We start from the raw sequence: 21,832 nt of genomic DNA, 5'->3' as shown, positions 1-21,832 counted from the left end.
GTCTTTATTGTTAAGTACATATAACAGAGCATTTTATATTACAAATAATAAATTTTTATAAATAAAAGTATTCTAGAGATGAACGTAATTTTTACCTACCTTTCTTCGTTTCATGCTACAAGCTAGGCTACTAAGATCTATGTTGATAGAACAGTTCCCAGTCGACCGTATTATACACGCTACAAAAGCTGAAACGATCAGGTGCTTGACCATCTGCTACGTAGGCAGCAAATAATGCGGTGGGGTTTAACTCATAAAAGATAGCGACGGTACAGATCACTGCTCAAAAGATCTGCAGCTGCAGCACGTGCACGTACACGCGTTGCCTCACGTTTTCTTTATCTAAACTAATTTGAATTTGTTACAAAAATGTTTAATATTAAAATGGTTTTTAACATTTTCTGTATCATTCTCCTAGCTACAGTGAATGGGTAAGTGATAAGTCTATTTTTAAAATGTACTGTGTTCTTTTGTCTATTGCATATTTTGCAATTTTCGCATTGTTCTTGTAAAACCTTTTTTAGTAATACGATTTACAAGAAACACCCTTCATCGGGGTCGACCGATTTCGATGTCTTAATTTTCACTCAACGTTGGCCACCGACCGTTTGTTACACGTGGAAAGAGAGTTCCGCATCACATACCTGTTCGTTTCCAAAGGAGAAGGATGAGTGGACTATTCACGGTATTTGGCCTTCTCAATTGCACAAAATGGGGCCACAGTTTTGCAACAAGTCTTTATCGTTTAACATGACCGCGTTGAAACCGTTGGAATCGCAACTCCAAGAAAAATGGATAGATATAGAATACGGAAGGGAGTCTTCCTCGCTCTGGCAACACGAATGGAATAAACATGGAACTTGCGCGATTGTAATAGAAGAGTTAAATACCGAATTTAAATACTTCAAAAAAGGTCTTAATTTATTAGCGAAATACGATATGAAGGACGTATTGGCAAAATCGAATATTCTACTTGGAGAAGCATACTCTATAGAAAATATTCGCAATGCTATTGAAAAAATTTTAGGTAAACGAGCCGCGATAATGTGTCGGAAGAACAAAGTAAGTACTTTGATATCTAATCACATCAAATCGATTGGTATCTGATCGATTAGTATTTAATCGAATATTACGTACGTTGCAGACTACGGGTGAATCGTACATATTTGAGATACGAATATGTTTCGACAAGATGCTACAACTAGTTGATTGTGACGGTATCTACGAGTATCCTACGGACTGCGATACTTCTTTAAAGGTAATATATCCCGGTGAAGTACCACATCGATATAACGCGATACAAGTGTAATTGATATATAAAAAAAAACACTGTGTAAATAAAATACAGACGAAATTATGAGACACGCGACGAATAAAAGAAGACGATGTAATGTTGAAAATTAAAAACAAACTGCAATTACTTTTAACTGTATATTTTTCTTTTCCCTTCGTGTTTGCAAATTATACTATAGTTAAATAACAAATATCATAGAAACGTGTACCTCTTGTAAATTACAAATGAAGAAATACTTAAAATTCTGTTTTCTTTATAAAGAATCTGTAAGACATTATAAATTGGTACATTAGCTTACAAATCATGTTACTGATTGCATTGCAAGCTGATATTCATGATGTTCACTCTGCTTTCTTCTGCACAATTACAACTGCAGATGGTACTAAGCCTGAAAGTATAGTCATAACAATCAAACAATTAGATTTACAATAGCTGACTCAGACCATTCCAATGCAAAATGCAGTGTTGAATCATAACAAAGTTTCACGTACCTAACACGTCCAATGGAGTATCATAATCATCTTCTGTAAAAATTTTCTTTGGGAAATTTGTCATTAAATTAAATGGACCAGGTGCATCTGTCCTATTAATTTCAATAAACAATCTTACAGCAGATAATTGTTCTTTACTTCCAAAGCTTTGCGTTAATGTTTGCCCATTAGTCAGTCTAATCTAAATTGTTGAATATCGTATTTCAGTGATCCATTCAAAAAAGTAACGTGATAAATATGTATATGGAAATATAATGTGTTACCTGCAATTTTGTTTCATTATATTCTTTCCTATGAAGAGTTGTAGAGGATGAAGGCACAGAAGGAGGTTCCTTAGGTACTTGTTCAACATTTGCTTTAGCCCGTCTGGCAGCTTTATCGGCTTCAATTTGTTCTTTTACCCTTTGCCGTGCTAATCTCTCCTCCTCTTTTTCACGTTTTCTTTCTTCTAAAAGCTTTTTCATTTCTAACTCCTCTAACCTACGATTCAAATACATAAATATCAGTATAACATATCCAATCCTTGCTTCTTGAATACAACTTACTTTCTTTTAGCTTGAGCCATTTCCTTTCCAGAACGTATTCTATTTTTTTCTCTTTCTTGTGCATCTCTCTTTTCTTGTTCTTCCCGTTCTTTGTTCTTCTGCTTTAACTTTTCTGTCAATATTCGTAGTTGTTCTCTCTTTTCCTCGTCCGAAAGGGGCTTTTTCTCCTCTGTGCTTTCGGAAAATGTATTGTGTCCAGATTTTGTCGCATGAAATTCGACTTCCAAATTGGACTTGAACAATTTCCCACATCTGTATGTGTTCATTCGACAATGTTTATTGTAATATTATACAAGAATAAATTAATGTGGACACGATACACTTACACGTCGCATTTCATAGATTTAGCCACTTCTGTGGTAGATACTTGACCGCTAGAATTAGCAGTGTCATCTTGAACTGGTGTATGATCAATTGACGGTGGTGCGCTTTCAGCAATAGGTGGTTCAGATGATGGTTCTGCATCATCTGAATGAGCCAAGAGCCTAAAATAAAAATTAAGATCGTCATCGGACGACGAGAATGAAGCCGCAGCCTTTCTCGTACCATTCCATTGCTGGAACAACGCCTTTGTTTCCAGTGATTTCTAAAGCTTTTTCCCTAAAATAAAGTGCAGATTAAAATATTAAAGGTTAGATATACTAGTTAACCATCATTATCAGGAGTCCTTACGCTTTAGACATGCTAAAACCCATATCGACCAACATATTTATATCACTCGACGACATGTTAAAATGAATTTTCCAAACTGTAGTATATTAAATACTTTTCACTGATAAAATAATATTTGATACCCAAGCAGTCAAAAACTTAACGTCACCCTCGAACGACGCGCTACCTATATCGACGTGTATATTACAAAACCTTGCTAGTGTTTGTTGCTATACCGGAAGTATCTTTCAAGCAAATTTTGAAATTGTAATCGTTAGGGTTATATATACGTATAAATATATTTTTTTAAAAACTTAAAAAAAAAATTCGGTTCAAACATAAAGGTAATAAAGATTTCCAAACAAGTAATCAAAATTGAAGAGTAAGTATGATTTATTTCCATTCTAAATAGTGTTTACAGTCACAAAATCATTTATACCATTGTAATTTTCGCTCATCCTTATATGTTATATAATACCATTGTCAATTTTATGCAAAATTCGTGTGAATCAAACAAAATGAGTATATTAATAAAAATACAAACTTAAATAATAGAAAATAAAAAATATCAAATCTTTTACCTTAACTAATAATGCAATATACTACACATTTACTAAAAGAAAATTTAGTAATGAAACAGAATATCGCACTGTTAACTAAGATAATTCTACAATGTATATTGTTGGAATAGTTGCATATTTCTGATGAAAGAAACAAAGTCATGGGTCCTAAAGTATTGTTAAGTTAGAAAGGTTATTCTAAAGGTTATTAATATTCCTGGGATGCCTTGTCGCCTTTACCAGATCCACCAGTACCAGTTTTCTTTGGCAAAAGAACTGCTTGGATGTTAGGCAGAACACCACCTTGAGCGATAGTTACACCTGACAATAATTTGTTTAATTCTTCGTCATTGCGGATAGCTAGCTGCAAATGACGTGGAATTATCCTGAAACATCAAAAACCAGTCCATGTGTTATATAGTTATTCCTGCTATATTGTACCTGAAGGTCATTTCTTAACAGTGATTGTATACAAATACATCTAATCAATATTAAATTTATTCAGCTGTGTAAAGATGTTGTAAAATTTTATTACTTAAATACAATTTAGGGCAATAATTATTATAAAAATATGTACGTATACAGAATTGTAAATATAAACAACATAAAAATAAAAGACTTAAGTACGTTAAAATATCGATAAATTTCATTGTTTTCGAAATAATAGGAAAAGGAGATGATACAAGTAGAGAAATAGAAAAGGAGGGAGAGAGTGAAAGACAGGAAGAGAAAGGAAGGGCTTGCTCTACCAACCTCGTCTTCTTGTTGTCTCTTGCGGCGTTTCCGGCTAACTCGAGTACTTCAGCCGCCAAATACTCCATTACAGCGGCTAAATAAACTGGAGCTCCAGCTCCAACTCGTTCTGCATAATTTCCTTTTCTCAAAAGACGATGGATTCTTCCAACGGGAAACTGCAGCCCTGCCCTACTACTGCGGGTCTTTGCCTTTCCCTTAGTCTTTCCTGCAAGCGTACAAATAAACGGTTTTCCAGTATCTCCATAATTAACAGCATCGAATTATCGTAAAACGGATACAATACTTACCACCTTTGCCACGGCCAGACATCTTTTGTAGTAATTATTTGAAACTTTCCTCGAATTTAACACAAGATGCTCCTCCTCGGAATACCAAGCAGCGAATGAACCTCTACCTAACTCAGCGACGGTTATGCGTATGTACGTCAGATATTTTGGCGGCGGCAGTTAGGTCGGCGCTCGTTTGCGCGGGAACGCTATAACCGTCTCACCAGGAATAGTGGCGCCCCCATCGCAGCATCAAAATCCCTATTTAAAACCGGTAATTATTCAATAATATCGTTTTATTTTCCCTTTACAATATAAATTAATGCATAGAATTAGTTTATATCCGAATATTATTTTTCTTACGTAACAAAATTTATAAATTACTTTCTTACTTTTTATTTGTTCGCGTTTTCTTTTTGTAAAATGTAACGGACCTGGCGGGAACATCGACAAAGGTTAGTGACAATTGTTCCTAGTCGTACATCCTGTAGAAGCGAACGCGTCTCGACAGATGGCAGTTGATACGGCAAAAAATAAATTTTGAATTGGCTTCAATAAACAAGAAACGTTGAAAGATCAGTAAACGGTTCGTCGCGCATTTTGTATTAGGTAGGATAAAATAATTATACTCGGGAAATTCATATTTTCAACAATTTACTTCTAGGCTTTTGTTTTGGCCAGATCGAGACCGACAAATACTTTGTGGTCTTATTTTGTTATACAATACATAAAAATAATGATATTTACAAATGTAGGATAACGTTAGGCACTCAATGAACAAAACGATGAAATTATAAATGGTTTTCGTATTATACATACTGGAGTTGTTACGTATGACGTATTAGTTGAACGATGCACTCAGAGAGCAGAGTGAGATACAAGTACAAGGATACCACAAATTAGAGTAGCGTCGATCTAGTTGAACGTAAAAAAGCAAAAAATTTTCTTAACAAAATGAGTTTTATTTTCGCCTTTTTTTGCGATCCGATTGTTTTTACCGTACGAACGTGGAATGTTGGAGGTCGGGTAACAAGCATATTTTCATGTGGAATGTGGTCGCGCGATGTCTCACATTTGCATTTAAATTAAGTCACTTTACCTATAATAAGTACCTCACTGCTGTTGTTACATTAATTTTTCTTGTATTCACTGGCCTTTGCGTTCATTGTTGTGAACAGTGGACATCGAAAGGTAGGATCGGTCACTATTCTGATTTCTCGGAATCAGACGTGATTTTCCTGTATGCTACGAATGTCCGTAGACTAGAGTTACTTCTATCTTGAAACATCTTTTAAGTTAAAAATAATATAATTCTAAGATTTCGATCTTTTCTTCTTTCGTTACGTTTTGTTTTGTATCCCGATTCATCGTAACCGTAGTCTGTCGTTTTGTTTCAAGATGTGTTTGAAAATTTTTATCAACACAGAGCTCGTGTACACACTATCGTTTACGATGCAAATTGAAAAAGAAAGTGATAGTCTCCATAATCGAGTTTACTTTTCCGATTATCATTGTACCGATTCGATGAACGTCGATTCTTCTGTTTTCTCTCTCTCTCTCTCTCACTTTCTCTCTTCTTTCTCTCTCTCCCTTTCGCTCTCTCTCTCTCGCGCTCTCTCTCTCTCCCTCTCCTCTCTTTTATATTTTCGGTTAATATTAACGATCGACTCATATACAAATTCTGACATATCATATCGTTTCAAGTTATTATCTGACATAGAGTCCACATTACGCAGAATAAAATAAGTTATACGATTTGTCTATTTTTTTCATTAAAATATTATGATACAAATTACAATTATTTATAGTCGAGGGGTTAAGAGCCGTTACTAGAAACTATAAAATCTTTATTAACCACTTCGGCCATCGGCTAAGAAGTGCATACACGTTTCGGTATAATTTTTTCGTTTTATACAATTAATCTTATACGCGTACTGCTCTGATATGGCTGGACTAACGATGACGTCTCTTCGGTTGCTGCTATTGAGTTTCTTCGCATTTGTATAACGTTGTTGCATAACGCGCATTGTTGCAAAACAATACATAAAGGCTGTTGTACATTTGGTCGATAGAACTTTTTCCCTTTCTGAATCGTACGCCTACTTAAGTATTCTATTAGGTTTTTTCTTTTATTATTTGGTTCTGCAAGTTAACGACCCTTAACCCTTTGATAATATCACAGATGAATGAGTTTCCGTGTTGTGCGTTACGCGTCGCTACCTAAGATTCCTAACAAGTGTGTTGATCCTTTCAATTTTCTCACTGAGCACACGCCTCTCCGAATCGAGAGCCGTTCTAGCGGACAACAGCTCGTATATCCGTCGCTCTAGCTGAATAGTTTCGGACCGTAAATTGTTCGACTGTGCCACCAGTTTTGATGTTTCGCTCGTCAAAACTTTCTTCTCCAATGCCTTCTCTGGAATAGAAAACGACAGAAATGAAAATCGATCGTTCATGAGCAGGTTCGCGTAAAAATGGAAGACTCTCGAGTCTCGTACCTTTGGAATACTCTTTGTACGCTAACATGATGTCCTCGATTCCAGTCCACTTAGGTCTTTCTTTCTTCCCACTGATGTTATCGTCCATGGTGTCATCCGCGAGCTTCATGTCTATGACCTTGCAATGTTGCTTCACTCCATTCTCACCGGGCATAGGCAAAGCGGGATAACCCATAGGGACGATGTTCGGAACCAAAGGCGGTAGAGGCGGTGGTCGTTCCGGAACGTGCTTCACTTTTACTCTATCTAAAAGCCTCATCTTATGCGGTGGTTTCGGTAACGTTGGTGGATTTTTCGAGTACACCTTGGCAATTCTATCGCAATACGCCGTCACGGAATTCATGCTTTTTCGTTTCTTACGATCTTGAAGAACATACTGCCACGTTACCTCCGCCTCTGTAATTGTATAAGAAAATATATAAGTTTAATATCACGGACCAGGGAAAATTAAGTCAACGCAGATCGAAAGAACGAATAACGTACCGTCTCTTCTACTAGGAGGCATTACGTCGAGGCCTATGGTCCTGAGAAAGCCAACTTTTGGTTCGAAATCTGGCGTATGGAGCAGCACGTCTGGATGATCGCGCGGTATCGGTAACACAGATTCGACTGCCAGTTCCGTTTCCAAAGGTACGTCCGGTGGATCTGGATTTAACCTGTATCTCTTCTCCACTTTGCAAAGTTCCATCTCTACAGAGAAAATCGCGATGTGTTTACGACGTGCCTCCGAGAAAATAGAAATAATAAAAAAAAGTAACCTTACCGTTTCGCATACTTAGAGTGGTTAAACCAAACATAGCGAGGAAAGCCAGTTTCTTTTCAGAATACTGTAGTTTGGCGGGAGGACCTTTGGTGATCCACAGATCCACGTCCTTGATCTCTTCTTCGCCTTCGGAATCGGAACTGCACGCGACACCCGCGTTTCGTTCCCTTTTTCTTTTCCTTCTTCTCTCCGCTAGATCTAACGAGGACGTTAACTCCTTCGGCTTTTCAGGTACAAGAAAAGACTTTTCGCTGGTAGCATCCTGTTTGACTAGAGCCTTGCTCAGGTCAGGCACATTTAACACCGCTGGCTCGCACTTCACGGAAATCTCAGTCAAATTATTGCACTTGTCGGTGAAACAAAATGCGGTTTTCAACTCGTTCGAGAAATTCAACAGTTTCTCTTGATATTTTGGTATCTGCAAGAGAACGTTGGATACGTTCTGACAGGTACGCAAAACCTCCTCAGACTTGATGCTCTGCATCAGCTGAGTCGTGTCTATAGGCTGCTTCTGTGCGATATCGTTTATGCTGAACTTAAAACTCGGTTGAAACGACGATAATGTGGACAAAACGTTGTTCTGCTCGTTCTGTATCTTAGACTCTACGTCCGATTTCGCCTCTTTCTCCGTTAGATTGAAGGTCGCGGGTTGGAAGGCGGGCGGACCTTTTCCTTGTTCGTGAGCTAGATGAGGGGTCGTCAAGGGTTTGTCTTGAAGCGAACTCTTTCCCACGTGATTCTGATTCGCTCCAATTAGTTTCGAGTGATTCTCGATTTTTTCGTTGCACGAATTCGGTTTACTTTCCTTGATCGGCGTATCGGGTCCACTCCTGTGATGCGAATTCGCGTGATTCGCGATCTTGTTCCCCGATTGGATCTGACCGTTGCCGCTGTAGTTCAAGTTGATCGGTGCTTTCTCGTTGGAAACGCAGTTGACCAGATTCGTGGTCGAATTATCGTTTCGTTGAGCGGCGGTGATGGTAGTGGTCGTTGTCGGTTGATTAGGATCGCCCGTATGGTGCACATTCTGTTTCGCGCAATTCGAATTGGTCACGTTCGTGCTGCTGTTGCTGCTGTTGGTCGTTAGCGACGGAACATTCATCTTGGACTGCGAATGATGCTGATGGGGAGACGAAGAGGAGAAATGAGGTGGTTTGTACAAACTGGCCACGTGCGAGACGGGTATATGCGGATGATGAAACTGTTGCGGCGGATAAGGGATGGGCTGCGACAGCGATTGCTGAAGGTTCGTGTTCTTAGCGTTGTCCGCGATAGAACTGTCGGCTAACGTTTGACCAACTATCGTTTGAGACGCGGCCGTGGTCGCGGTCGATTTTACAGGCGATTCCTGATAAGAAAGCTGATTCGCTATACTATGATTGTGACTGTTCACGATCGGCCTTTGTTGGGATTTCGAAGAGGATCGAAAAGAATCTTCGAAAGGTCTGACGAAAGCCGGTTGCGAGGTCGCCGATGTATTCGTCGAGGTGACGGTAGTGACCGTGGTAGAGGCGCTCGAGGCGTTCGTGGTCGCGATGGTCGGTGCTGCGTTGTCTTTGCTCCTCGAGCTATGAATACCGTGGGACAGCGGCGGCGATTTATGGGTTAAAGTCATGTGATTGACGCTGTTGATCGTCGAGGGTACGACGTTAGGCGTCGTAAGAGTGTGCGTTCCGTGAGTGGACATCGTACAGCTGCTCGACGAACAACTAGTCGTCGTCGTACCACCAGTGCTGCTGCTACGTTGATGCTGCGACAGCGGTGGTAGCGGTGGTAATGGTGCCGGTGGTGGTTGTTGCGACTGTTGCATTTGTTGTTGTTGTTGCTGCTGTTGCTGATGGTATACAGAGGTCGTGACGGTAGTCGTCGCGCTGCTCATTATCGTAGCTGTATGCTGACTAGAATGAATGGTGGTGGAGGATACGGGAGGCAGATGGAGGGAAGGTATAGAAATGATAGGCGCCAAAGGCATGGTTAAGGGTGGAGGAGGTGGCGGGGGTCCTATTACCGTTGGCGTTAAGGATGACATAGAGGCTATAGAAGGGATGGGAGGAGGGCCGATGGGCGCGGAGCTTATAGCTGGCGGAGGTCCAAGGTTCAGAGGGGGCAAAGTAGAAGCCAAAGGAGGCGGCATGGCCGCAGAACTGACGGAACAGATAGAAGCGGAAACCAATGACGGTGGTCCAATAGGAGCCGCTGGACTCGGGAACGTTGGCAAACGAGAGTGGTAGATGTTTGCGGTTGCCGTTGGATCCGACGGTTGCGGTGCCGATGGTGGGGCTGGACCGGAAGACTGTTCTTCCTTCCTCGACTGATGGTGATTGTTACCGACAGATCCAACGCTATTATTACCGTTATTGTTGGTCGTGGTGGTGGTGCTGTTGTTGTTGTTGTTGCTACCGCCGCCTCCGCCTCCTCCGCTACCTCCGCCTCCGCCACCTCCGCTACCGCTTCCACTCTGTCGATCTTTGTTCTCGCGTTCTCGCTCCCGGTCGCTATGCATCTGAGCCGCTATGGTCGGCTTCCTAGCTGGAACAAATCCCGAACACAGTGCTTGGTAATCTTCCACTGATCTGCTGCTATCGGCTTACTAGTTAGTACGGGGAACGAATCGTTTACGGCAATCGATTCTTTAAATTCCTCGCGTCGCATTTAACCCCTTCTCTGTTCCTACTACTTTCCGCTGGATTCGTGCGCGAGGAGAAGCGTTGAAACATCCTCGAATCGATTAAGACCATGTCTCGCATATACGCCGTTATCATCGTGTCTCGAGCAACCGATCGTCCTTGCAACGGTTCGAGGTATTCGATACGTACCTCGTCGACGTGATTTCGAACGATCAAACGCAGCGCGTGCTTCTATATTTCGTAGAACGCAGAAGAGCAAAACGACCTCCGAAGTTTCGACTTACCTGAGCGATCCATACACGCAACTTTCACGGTTAATCTATAGCTTGATGCGTTCGTATCAAAGTATTGGGGATGATTGACAGTAGAATTTCAACGAGATCGGACAAACGTATGGATCGAATAAAAGAGAAATAATTTCGCTGACTGACTACTGATTGGGATGCTCGTAATTATCATCGTAACGATACACGATAAACTTGCATGATATATCTTTGAAAAATGACCGAGATCACACTGAATCCTCCCCAAAACTGTTTCAGAAAATGAATCGAGGGTCAAGAATTCCAAGTCAATCAGAATTTTGATCACGTTGTTTTTTTTTTGCAATGTTTATTTTCAATTATAGTCCAAATATACATGTTTACATAATAAATTATATAAAAACGGTATAATTTTGATAAAAGAACATGTATGACAAAGTTATATACATCGGTGGATCAAGTCAACATTTGGGTGAGATAGGTCCACTACAATTAAGAGAAATCATTTTGACACTGAACGTTTAGTTTAATTGCAAATTTCTAAAACAGTTGCGGGAACTAACGCAAGAGTGCACTCCGCCTAGGAACAAAGATACAAATGCTTAACGATTAAGTTCGTGTACCGTTTTACGGAAATACGCGACAAGAGAGCTTCAACGATTCTCAACGATTCTTGTGTTACTGATTTGAGAAAAAATAAAAAAATGAAAAGAAAAAAAGAAAAATGAAAAGAAACGGTATCGATGGAAGTAAAAACGAAAAAAAAAAAAAAAACAAAATCTGATATGCATACTAATCGACCGACAACCACCGATTACAGTGTTAAATTGTAATTTCTACGTTAACGTACCGTGCATACATAACAAAGAAAATAGCGAAAAAGAAAAGACACAAAAGTGTATTTGTCGAGGACAAAAAAGGTCATTTGCAAAGACCGAACGCGTAAAAAACGTACGAGAATAAAAAGATAATTTATGTAACAACGTGAACGTTGTCCTTCGATAATTAACAGTCAAGTTGTAACGCGCGAACGAAAAGAAGCTTCAACCGTACAAACACGCGTGCACTCTTATGTTGAAGTTTCGCTGTTAAGAACGTTACTCTAACTACAAAACGATTAACTATTGTAACGTACACGATGGTTGTACATGAGTAAGAGGTATCAGTTTTGACACTACAACAAATCATTTGGAACACAGAGTTATATGGCTCGAACAACGGCACATAAAAACGGGTAAACGGCCCACCGAAGGCCGACTTATACTTTCGAATCAGAGTAGAGGACAGTTCGCAACTGGCGATAAGTCTGACTTCGGTCTACAGGCGAAACAAAATCATTTGGCTAAAATCGGACCGGTTTTAAATTTCAAACGAGACGAGAAAGAAAAAAAAAACAACAGAAAAGAAAAATATAACTCGTCCTTCGAGTGAATTGTGCGCTATATCTAAAAAATATCGATCCTACCGTCGTAAGAAACAAGATTAAACTACGACTATAAATTTGATTATACCTAGATTAAAATTAGAAGCGTAGCATCGTGTGTGGGTGTATTTTTTTGTCTGTTTCTATATCCCATTCACAGTCAGGTATAATCTACAACGACTTCTCCTCGCTTGCTTCGTCAGTTGATCCGTTTGCGGATGAACTGTCGATCGCAGTACAGCTCGTGCGGACTTAACGTTACTAAAACAACGTTCGTCACGAATGGTTCGATCGCTCGGCACCGATTGTTGGACCAGAAAAAGAACTCGCGAACAAAGAGGTGGACGATCGATCTTCCTGCTCCTTTAGAAAGTAATTCTAAAACGAACGATTCTCTCGCGAGAACTTCCGATAAATTTGACGCGTCGAGAAAAATCGCGAAGAAAGAAGAGAAAAAATGAGTCGATCGAAACGACGCGGGACGCGAAACGACCCAAGAAAGAAGAACATCGTTGGGAAGAGGATGGAACCAAGACGGGTAAGCGTACACTCGTGTGCAACGTAGATCTCCCTCGGTTACGAGAAAGAGTACAGATTGACCCACTCTCCGTTGTTCGCCTGATCCGCACGCGTTTCGTGGCGAGCGTTGGTAGATCTTCTCCTCCTGCGCTTCCTCTTAATCCTTTGCCGACGAATATTACTCGTCGAACGTGGTACAAATTTATAAATTATTAGGATGATTCCGTTTGGACTTGTACAGTAAATCGTCCGCAAAGGGTTAATCTCTAGGGGAAGCTTACGTTGCACGCGATTGTACCCGACGGTATATATCGTGTGACACGATCGTACACGAAAGTAAGAAAGAAAGAAAGAAAAAACGGTAGAATAAAAAGAAAGAAAGAAAGAAGGATAAAGTAAAGTTATTCAGTGCGTGACCAACGACGGGACAGAAGTCTCGCGCGATCGCTCGTAATCGATGCTTTCTTTTTAATGAAAGGCAGTGGGGGGTGGAGCGACTCGCTCACCTGCAGTATCGGCGGATGCAGGTGCAGGCGCGGGTACCGGGGCGGCAGGAGCAGAATTTCGTGCCGCTCTTCTCCTCTCCTCCTCCTCCCGCAATGCAGCCTGTTCCCGTGCTTGCCTCATCCGATGTTCCTCCTCTAGTTTCAGCCTGAAACGAGAATCGAGTGGCAATCGAGTAAGTACGTTCGACTGACTCGCCTTCTATCGCGTAAATTAGTAAGTTCGCGCGTTTCTACTTACCGTTCGTGCATCGCAGGAGACATGAGTCCCAGAGACGCAGGTGGTAGCATGTCTGGACTATATCTTAACCCGTATAGAGGATACGAGGGTAGTCCAGGAAACAATGGCGGTCTCAGCATTCCACACCGTTCCAAGTACAACTGTTCCTCTAATCTGTGCAAGTCCGGAACAAAAGTTTCGTGTTAAATCATCGTTGACGAACAGGCGAAGAAGAGTTGCTAAAATCGAACCGCTCTGCTCGAACTTGTTGCTTTATTACTAAGTATCGTTAACGACGTTAGTTAAATAACGAGAGGTTCGCATTCGGCAACTGTTCCGGCGGTAATCGATCGATCGGTGAAACGATCGCGTAAGGAATTGAAAATTACCTATAAGCGTGTTGAAGGTGTGGCGGTGGGTAGAGACCGTGGTGATAAGGACTGTAGGCCGCAGGATCCAGGGCGAAAGCCGGTGGAGCATGGGCCGGATGGTGCTCGGGCCGGTACGGCTGAAAGCCGGAACGGGCCAATAACTCGGAAGCTGCGGCTGTTACGCTATGTTTGCTGGTGTCCGCGGGTCTCGCAGTCGTGTACAAGGAGGGAATCTCTTCGGGTCTTCTTTCGTGCGTGGACCGTTCCTAGAATACAAATTGCCGCGATCGTTAACGGCTACCCATTTCCTCGAAGTTACGTTAGAAATTCGAAATAGCAAATCGTTTACGATTAATCTATTTCTACCGTGGCAGTCGGCTCCCCTTCTTTCGATCTAAACGCAATGTCCCAATGACGAGAACTTGTTCGAGTGACCTCGAGCATACCCTTCGAGCGACCCTTCAGAGGGTGACAGTCCAGGGTTACGACACCCGATGCGTACAGTGATCTCGCAATCGCGAAAGAAGGTTCGTTCCGTTTTCGAAGCGGACAAGTTTATAGGGTTTAGCGAAGCGTACAGAAGCAGGGAAGAGACAGAGGATAAACGAAGAAAAAAAAGGCAATAAAAGGTTGGTCGTTAGGATTACTCACCTTGGCAGGGGAAGGACCTCTAACGAGAGGAGGCGGTGCTCGATTCTTGGGACTCGCGCGAGGCTCTTCTTCTTGAGGTGCCGGTCCTGCCTGTTTGGCCAGGTTTCTCAGAGCGGCGGCGAAGCTTCTGCTGTTCTGTTGACCACCTGGACCGGGCCCAGGGGTATGACACTGAGGTAAAACGCCGGAACTAGGTCTGTGAGACTTGCTGATCGTGGTAGGTTGCGCTTTGGTGCTGGCAGGCTGGAGACCTGAAACGGGTCGAGAGTTCAATGAGACGCGACCTCGTACGATCAATTCTGCACGAGTATTTTACCAAACTTCCTTAAGCCGTTTCTAACGCTTAACCCGACGCGCCTCTGCGACCAGCCGGGGGTCAACGTTGCGCATTATTCTAACGATTCGTAGGTCGTGAGGCTTTCACGAAACGTTTTCGTTTACTATTCGATGCGTCAAGAGAAGACGAGAAATCGTTTCTCCTTGCGAGTCATAAATGGGTGAAAAAAAATTACAAAGTGCAAAGCGTATCGTTGATTTTCCCAACGGTACAAGAACGTTTCTATATCGGACTTTTTTTCGGGCAGTATCTTGTTCGCGACAAAAACGCGAGATTGCCTATAAAGATATAATTTTCCGTTGTCGCGTGGTTACGGAGCAGAGATCACAGGTCGACCGGTTATTGTTGAGGTCGGTCAGTCGCAATCGACTCGAAGATTAATTAGAAACGAGTCTCGAGATATAAGAATGCCAGAGGTCGCTTCAAAAGCAAAGGATGACTCGCGGTTTAATACGCAAGAGCATCGTGAGAGATTAGACGAGGCGTAATCGTGAGAAACGTTTACAGCGAATAAAAAACGACACGTACGAATGCGAAATATCGTAGCTAAACATTAATCGCTGTTACACGAGTACGTAGCAAGTTAAATTACCGATTCATCCGTCGATCGGTCGGTATCGACCTTATCTCCAGCAAATATGGTTTGACGTGTTTCTTTCTCGCAGAATCGAGTCGAAAATACTTATTTATTACTGTACACGCAATAATTATCCGTTCGCGGCCAAATTAATGATACGGACGATAAACTCTGACTTCTAACAGAATACTTGCACCGTGAGTCAGTTTTCTCGATACATTGTGCGCGTTTCGATCAACGACAAGACGAAATACATCGTAATCTCGCGACTCAAGCTTTCGCAAAGCGTTTCCCTTTTTACAAATTATATTCCAAATATCGAGAATCAGCCGATTCGAAATTACAATTTTTTTCGTTGTTACATTTAATTTTCATTAATATTTGATAGTTAATTTTCAATACGCCGAAGGGGCACGTTTAAGCCGTGAAAGGTTAATGCATCGGTAATCGTATATTTCTGTCAGTCTAAACGCGTCAGGTTTTCTCATTAAAACTGAATTAATACTTGAACGAGTATTCAGCGCGTTCGACCTCTTTGATCCTGTTTTTTCTCTTCTCTGTTTCTTTTTCCTTTTTTTTTTTTGAAACGAGAATGCGTAATTCGCCAGGACGATGACGATAGCCGTGAGGGGAGCACGAGCATCGGTCGAGCGATAATAGAGTATCGTTCGAGCGCGGCTGACGGACGTTAATTATTTTCTACGACCGTGGCGAATATTAATTACAGCCTTTTATAATCCGTCGCGCGAACCGAGTCAATCGACGACAATACGAGAATATGACTGTCTGTCGACTGGCTAATTACAAATTACTCGCAACGATATTTCTCAACCTCTCGCGCTTACCTTCTTTTTTCTCGCCGACGAGTACGTCTGACCCGATAGGACAAGCATCGTTTGGGGACGTCGTACACTTTCCCGCACGATCGAGAGGAAGGAAAACGTTTCTTTGATCTTTGGAAACTGTTTGCAGCGATACGAATCTGGGATTCAGCGGGGAACCCAATGAAAAGAGTAAGCGATTCGGAAGAACATTCAAACCGGATCGATTTCTATCGAAAGAGACGGCCGTCACGCGAATTCGTTCTTTGACGTTTTGCTCTTTTTTTTTCTTCTCGTTTGTTCGACGATTTCTTCCCTTTCTTTCTCTTTTTTATAAATCAAGGATGAGCTAGGACACGTCGGCATCCGGGTGGTCCTTTGTCTGGAACGGTGCTCAACGAAGAAAGAGACGAACGACGAATCTTCTCTTTCTCCTTTCCATGCGCGAAAAAGCCCTCCGGTTAAAACGAGAAAATAACAGGGAGAGAATACTCGATGGCTCTCTCCGCGGTGATTCCGAGGATGGTTTTCACCCTCCATTCAATTCCTCGTCAGCAAAGCGCACACACCTTCGTTTCCTCTCGGCGGACACGCGACGGTCCCTCTTTCTCCTCTCCTCTCGTCTCTTCTCCTCTTCCCGCCCCACTTCGCCTCTCTACGCCTCTCCGCGTGCAACCCCAATGTTCCATCTCGACCGTCTCTCTTTTCCTCCCTCGCGAGTTTCACCCTCTCAAAACGCTCCGCTTCGGAACGCGATTTCTTTTCACCCGTATTCCGCGCCGCTGTCTCTGTCTTCGTTAGCGTCTTTCGTATAATCCCTCCCTTTCTGTCTAGCCTTCGATTTCTACCCTCTTGCGTTTCCTGTGTACGCTCCGAAGGACGACCATCAAGAGTCACGGGTATTATACGCAACGACGATCATCTCGGCTCGAAAGGAATATCTTCGCTAGGAAACCGTTAACATCGTGGCACGATTAATTCGGTACAGGATCAGTCGTTGCTTCCTCGATCTCGAGATCATGCTCGAGAATATCCGAGCATCGTTAACGCGCGAGAGCTTTCCGTGCGGAGAAAGGGAGGATCGGTTGACCGTCCTCGAACAAAGCGCAAAAACGTGCGTGGGCAGTTTTATTCGAAGCCGAAGGTGGACGGGCCAGGGCAACGAGCAGAACAGCGAGGGAAAGGTAGTCGAAGGGTGCAAAGGGAAAGCGACATTCGCCAACGCGAACTACGGAGCTGGGTGGGTTGACTCGACGTCGGAAGCACAAGGATTTCAGCGAGTGGAAAGGGTGTAGAGGGTGGTGTTAAGCGGCTTACAGTCTGTTACCATGGTAACGCCACACCACTAAGACAGAAAGAGCCTGAATCCAGCTACAGTTCCCGTGACCCTCTCCGTGCGTACACCCCTATCCACGACCACGTCCACGACCACGAGACGCTCCTGTATCCTGCGGAAGAACCTGGGAGGATACGATACGGGGAGACAGAAAAAGGGCCAGAGAGACCGAGAGAGAGAGAGAGGCCTGTATCGACGGATAAAGAGGAAGGGATTACGCCACTAACTCTGTTTTTACACCAAAGTGTTTTCACCGAGGTCCTTCGATGTACGAGCGTGTACAGCTCGACCGCCGGCCTCGATTTAACGAGTTTACGTCGAACGAGAAAACCGAGAGGTTCAACCGAATTATCCGAGCCTTCGTTGATTGTATTTCTTAGTCGTTGCTCGACGCGTTGACGAGCGTGCTCAGAAATAGCCGAGCTAACAAGGAGAACTTTCCAACCGTTTCATCCGATTTTAACGAGCTTTTGCGCGTCGATAGATCAAATTATCGCGAACCTTTCCGTACTCGGTTTTCGACTCGAACGGTTCCTGATTCGTGCAAGTTACTATCCAAATATAAGGTTGCTTTTTTTGTTACAGTGGACAAAGAGAAGGTAAAAATCGTTAACTACCGCGGCGCGAACCATCAAGATAACGAGATTTACATTTATCGAGCTATTACGCGACACGTCCAAAGTTAAAATACGACGCGACACCCTGGGGACCGATAACGGCCTCCAAAGCGAACAAGCTTGGAAACTTTGTCCGGTAGCAAACTGTTTGAAATACCCGCGACGAATTCGTGTTGCCCAACCGTGCACGTCACCCGTTTCCGCTCGAAACCACCGCCGGAAATTATTGAAAAATCTCGAATCGTGAACGCGTTGCAAAGCTTGCGCCACGGATAAGGTGCGCGAAACGATTCGTCGAAAAGTTGCGAGCGTTTTCCGTGTAATATGCAACGAATACGCTCGCTAGCGTCGTCTCTTAACCGTAATTCGCTTATGTTTGCTTTCCGTGGAAGACGAGCGAGATACCCTTTTTATTCCTCGCTCGAAAGACGATAAACAACAGGTGGTAACATTGTCGTTTTATCGCACGTGGAAAAAGCGAACCGGGAAAGCGAGACGTGTAAAGCAACAGAGGGACGACATCCGCGTTATAAAACGTAGGGAACAAAATTCTGACTGGCAGACAGACAGAGGCTTCGTGGCACTTTTTTTCTCGCGCATCTACGTCTATCGATTTTCGCGACGAGCGTAAGCGTGTACGAAGATCGCTCCGACGATCAACGCGTTCAAATATTTATTTCGTCCGAGCTCCTTGCACGAGCTACCGAATGTTTGCTTATTAATCGCAAATTACCGATATTAATCGTTACGTGTCTCACGGAAAAAGAACGATAAAAATTTTACTCTGCGGAGGTTCGATATTAAACGTTGCTTTCTAAGATTCGTTAGCGAGAACAAGCGACGCGTAAAGGGGTCGGTAGGAAAAAAATATACGCGAGCGATAAACAGAAGCGGAAAGAAGGTGGCGGGAGGAAAGGACCAAAGAGCAGTTTCGATGGAATCGACCTCGCTTTTTCCTCTCTGGATTTCTGCCCGTTTGCGAGAAACACGAGAGCCTTCTACGTGGAAAGCCATCGAGCTACCGAATATTTCCACCCTTCGTCGATGCTGGCTGCCAAACTTTCGAGTAGTCTGCGGTCGAGTTGCCAACGTCACCCAACACCGGATCGTCTCCCCTCCGAAGCCAAAGTTAACCCCTTCGCGTGCAATTTAATTAAAAGTAATGTTCTCTGTGGATATCTTTCGCGAAACAGACGACAAGACGCAGATACGAACGCGGAAAGTCGACGAACCAAAATCGAGATGCGGGAAGCTTTTGCCACCGAATTCTCGTCAACTCCGAACAACGCGCGCGCGTTGCGACGGGGTTCCCGTATTCGATGCCGAGGATATACGTATATACCGGTCGCCTAAGAGGGTGCTGGCAAATGGGGAGTCGGGGAAAGAGAAAGAGAATCGCGGAAGGGAGCGCTAACCAGTCGCTCGATATTAAAACGCTGGGAAAAACTGTGGTTCATCTTGGCCGAATACGATTCTTTTCGTGGCGATTAAAGGCGAACTGATTTGCTTCGACGAAACGCTATAACGAATAAAGAAAAAAGAAATTTTATGTGTTTAACGTATCGAGGGAGACTGCGAAGGGTCGCAGGATATATCCCGAGTATCCAATTAGTTTTTGGCAAAGTTCGTTAAAAAGGCGACATTTTCGTCGGTTTACGGATAACGAATAAAAGAGCGGGCGAGATTAGGAGGTTGTCGGAAACCGAATTAACGTCATCCGTGGATTTTAATCCTCTTTCAGAAAAGGAGCACGTCCAACGACCGAGGGCGGAGAAAAGAAAAGGGAACCGCCGATAATCCGATCAAATCCCGAGTAGAGCGTTTAAACGGTTCGATAAGAGGACGAATGTCGTTATGACGTTCGATAACAATGCTCGTTCTCGTTTCCCGGGGACAGGTTAGAAAAGAAAACACGAGGATAGAGAGGAAGTTGAAAGGCTGAGGGAGGGAGAGAGAGAAAGAGGGGACAGCAACCACCAGCAGGCTTCGTGTCAGATCGTGGTTGACCTTTTTCCGTTTAAGCCCCTGACTTCTCGTACCCTTCGAAGCTGGCTCGGTCACGGGAAGCCAAGTTCCGCGTGAAAAATCGATGCCGGAAAGACTTCCACGGCAAATTACAAAAGGGAAACGACCTGCTGGTATTAGGGCGAGCAGCCCTCGACGAAAAACGAACGGGAAAACCGCGGGAATAACGGAGTTCGTTCTCGATCCGTTTCGTCGCGACAAAAACCGAAGGAGAAAATGTATAACGAGAGCGCGCGGGACGACGTTTCTCGCAAACGTGTACGACAGAAATGGTCCACCGTTGAAAAGAATTAGCCGATCGTTAGTTACTCGATAGTTTTGGAACCGAGGTTATTTCGGCCGAGCCAGAACCCGGTCCCCCCTTTCGTTCGCGAACAGTGCTTTGTGCGGTCACGAACAATCGCCGACGAACCTAGTCCATCATCCGCCACCACTCATTTCCTTTCGCACCGAAACCACTCATCGACCTCCCGTCCCCCATATTTTTCAGTTGCGAGGTGGGCGCGTGTAAATTGCAGCTTTTACAAAGGGTTGCCACACGCAGTTAGATCAACATCTGTCGCGCGAACGGCCATCGATTCCCTCCGGTCGGACGAAATCGAGGTCGAAAGGACGTACCGTCATCGAATACTAGCGTTCTCTGGGCGCGCGTGTGTGTTGCCATTCACGGGAATAAAAGTTGGGTAAACGTTGCCCGCTTTATCTGCTCGGTCAAATCCTATTGGGAAGTTGTACAATTGATTCACCGACCGGCCGTACATTTATTTCGACTCTGCCCCATCGTATTTTCACCGACCACCGATGATACCGATAACGTTGCAGAAGATATCGAATAAGCGGTAACCGTTTTTCTCCTACCGTTTCGTTCCGCTTCGATCGAAGCGTACCGCTCGTTTGCGCGAGTTTTGTGAAAACGATAACGACCTCCGAACATAGGTGCAGCTGCGTTCGCTCCGCCTATCTGCAACGCTGCCTCCAAAATATATTTCGACGGCGGAACATTGTCGAGGGGCAAAAAAGAAGTTGTTTTCGGTGAAGTGCGGAAACCGTCGGTAAAAATTTTTGTTCGAGGAACGAAACGACGAGAAGCCGAAGCTATCGCGAAACTCGAGGCCACCCTTACGAGTCCCTTGACATTTTGCCAAGCACCCCCATTGAATCACCATATAAACGACTCGGGGGCCCGCGAGCTCAACCCCTGATCCGCCCTAACCTCAAATATACGTTTCATTTTAGTACGGTCGTACCGTACCACTCTAACCGTGATCATGGGCGTCGAACTTTTCCCCTATTCTCGACGGGCACGTATAAAGACCTGTCAGATCCGTCGAACCGACGTTATTACCTCGCGAGCGGTGCCCACGAGCTGCAGTAAAATTCCTGCTTAGAGCGAGCAAAGGCTTCTACTTACTAACAAATAGCAGCATATTTTATTCTCCGCTAGAATAAAAAAGGATTTGTGCCAACACGGATTCGGAAATGTATTTTCGGTGCCACGCTCTCTATTTCCCAATTATATCGGAATCGTTCGCGATCGCCATCAACGGGGAGCGCGTCGAGTAAAACGGTGAGCGAAACGAGTTCGGGACCACCGAAAAACGTTATATCCCTTATATCTTTCCGAATAATTTAGTGGCCATTGGCCTTTTTTCGATTCTCGTTTCGAGGGAAGTTTCCCTCGGTGAGGTAGGGATGGAAAATAAATGGAACGACAAGTT

The 21,832-nt window shown here is 43.5% G+C and overlaps 4 protein-coding genes across 5 annotated transcripts in view; 1 reads left to right on the top strand and 3 right to left on the bottom strand.

The window, feature by feature from the left end:
- The first annotated feature begins 129 nt into the window (after nt 1-129).
- On the top strand, nt 130-1,427 carry LOC100877108 (ribonuclease Oy). The gene is made up of 3 exons (XM_003706148.3): nt 130-431; nt 525-1,062; nt 1,145-1,427. Exons 1-3 carry the CDS (start codon nt 370-372, stop codon nt 1,307-1,309), a joined length of 765 nt encoding a protein of 254 aa, XP_003706196.3. The 5' UTR covers nt 130-369; the 3' UTR covers nt 1,310-1,427.
- On the bottom strand, nt 1,418-3,196 carry LOC100882159 (UBX domain-containing protein 1). The gene is made up of 7 exons (XM_003706108.3): nt 3,003-3,196; nt 2,877-2,930; nt 2,657-2,815; nt 2,331-2,582; nt 2,049-2,265; nt 1,786-1,966; nt 1,418-1,682 (listed from the first exon to the last, which is right to left on the bottom strand). The coding sequence occupies exons 1-7, from the start codon at nt 3,056-3,058 to the stop codon at nt 1,636-1,638; spliced, it is 966 nt and encodes a 321-aa protein (XP_003706156.1). The 5' UTR covers nt 3,059-3,196; the 3' UTR covers nt 1,418-1,635.
- A 160-nt stretch (nt 3,197-3,356) lies between these two features.
- Nucleotides 3,357-4,744, bottom strand: LOC100882051 (histone H2A). Its single transcript, XM_003706107.3, has 3 exons — nt 4,585-4,744; nt 4,295-4,502; nt 3,357-3,927 (listed from the first exon to the last, which is right to left on the bottom strand). Exons 1-3 carry the CDS (start codon nt 4,604-4,606, stop codon nt 3,750-3,752), a joined length of 408 nt encoding a protein of 135 aa, XP_003706155.1. The 5' UTR covers nt 4,607-4,744; the 3' UTR covers nt 3,357-3,749.
- Nucleotides 4,745-5,200: 456 nt separating this feature from the next.
- px (MAP7 domain-containg protein plexus) overlaps nt 5,201-21,832 on the bottom strand; it is a 54,901-nt gene continuing 38,269 nt past the window's right edge. For both annotated transcript variants that reach the window (XM_076533696.1, XM_076533697.1), the window contains 8 exons: nt 14,402-14,652; nt 13,769-14,016; nt 13,401-13,553; nt 13,163-13,308; nt 7,825-10,353; nt 7,545-7,751; nt 7,062-7,457; nt 5,201-6,979 (listed from right to left, as the gene is read on the bottom strand). In XM_076533696.1, the coding sequence (XP_076389811.1) occupies nt 6,780-6,979; nt 7,062-7,457; nt 7,545-7,751; nt 7,825-10,353; nt 13,163-13,308; nt 13,401-13,553; nt 13,769-14,016; nt 14,402-14,652 (4,130 nt within the window). In that variant the 3' untranslated portion in view covers nt 5,201-6,779. The remainder of the gene's footprint in view (nt 6,980-7,061; nt 7,458-7,544; nt 7,752-7,824; nt 10,354-13,162; nt 13,309-13,400; nt 13,554-13,768; nt 14,017-14,401; nt 14,653-21,832) is intronic.

Source organism: Megachile rotundata, chromosome 7 (genome assembly GCF_050947335.1).
Source record: "Megachile rotundata isolate GNS110a chromosome 7, iyMegRotu1, whole genome shotgun sequence".
NCBI classification, from domain to species: domain Eukaryota; kingdom Metazoa; phylum Arthropoda; class Insecta; order Hymenoptera; family Megachilidae; genus Megachile; species Megachile rotundata.
The sequence above is the reverse complement of the archived record's forward strand: the minus strand, read 5'-3'. Positions and strand labels throughout refer to the sequence as shown.

Excerpts from the sequence above, each read along its gene's own strand:
- LOC100882051 (XM_003706107.3), bottom strand. The coding sequence starts at position 4,606 with ATGTCTGGCCGTGGCAAAGGTG. Across the intron at positions 4,503-4,584 it reads GTCTGGCCGTGGCAAAGGTG|GAAAGACTAAGGGAAAGGCA; the intron begins GTAAGTATTGTA and ends GTACGCTTGCAG. Across the intron at positions 3,928-4,294 it reads AGAGACAACAAGAAGACGAG|GATAATTCCACGTCATTTGC; the intron begins GTTGGTAGAGCA and ends TTGATGTTTCAG.
- LOC100882159 (XM_003706108.3), bottom strand. The coding sequence starts at position 3,058 with ATGTCGTCGAGTGATATAAATATGTTGGTCGATATGGGTTTTAGCATG. Across the intron at positions 1,967-2,048 it reads ATAATGAAACAAAATTGCAG|ATTAGACTGACTAATGGGCA; the intron begins GTAACACATTAT and ends TCAACAATTTAG. Across the intron at positions 1,683-1,785 it reads TACTCCATTGGACGTGTTAG|GCTTAGTACCATCTGCAGTT; the intron begins GTACGTGAAACT and ends CTATACTTTCAG.
- LOC100877108 (XM_003706148.3), top strand. The coding sequence starts at position 370 with ATGTTTAATATTAAAATGGTTTTTAACATTTTCTGTATCATTCTCCTA. Across the intron at positions 432-524 it reads CTCCTAGCTACAGTGAATGG|TAATACGATTTACAAGAAAC; the intron begins GTAAGTGATAAG and ends AACCTTTTTTAG. Across the intron at positions 1,063-1,144 it reads TAATGTGTCGGAAGAACAAA|ACTACGGGTGAATCGTACAT; the intron begins GTAAGTACTTTG and ends CGTACGTTGCAG.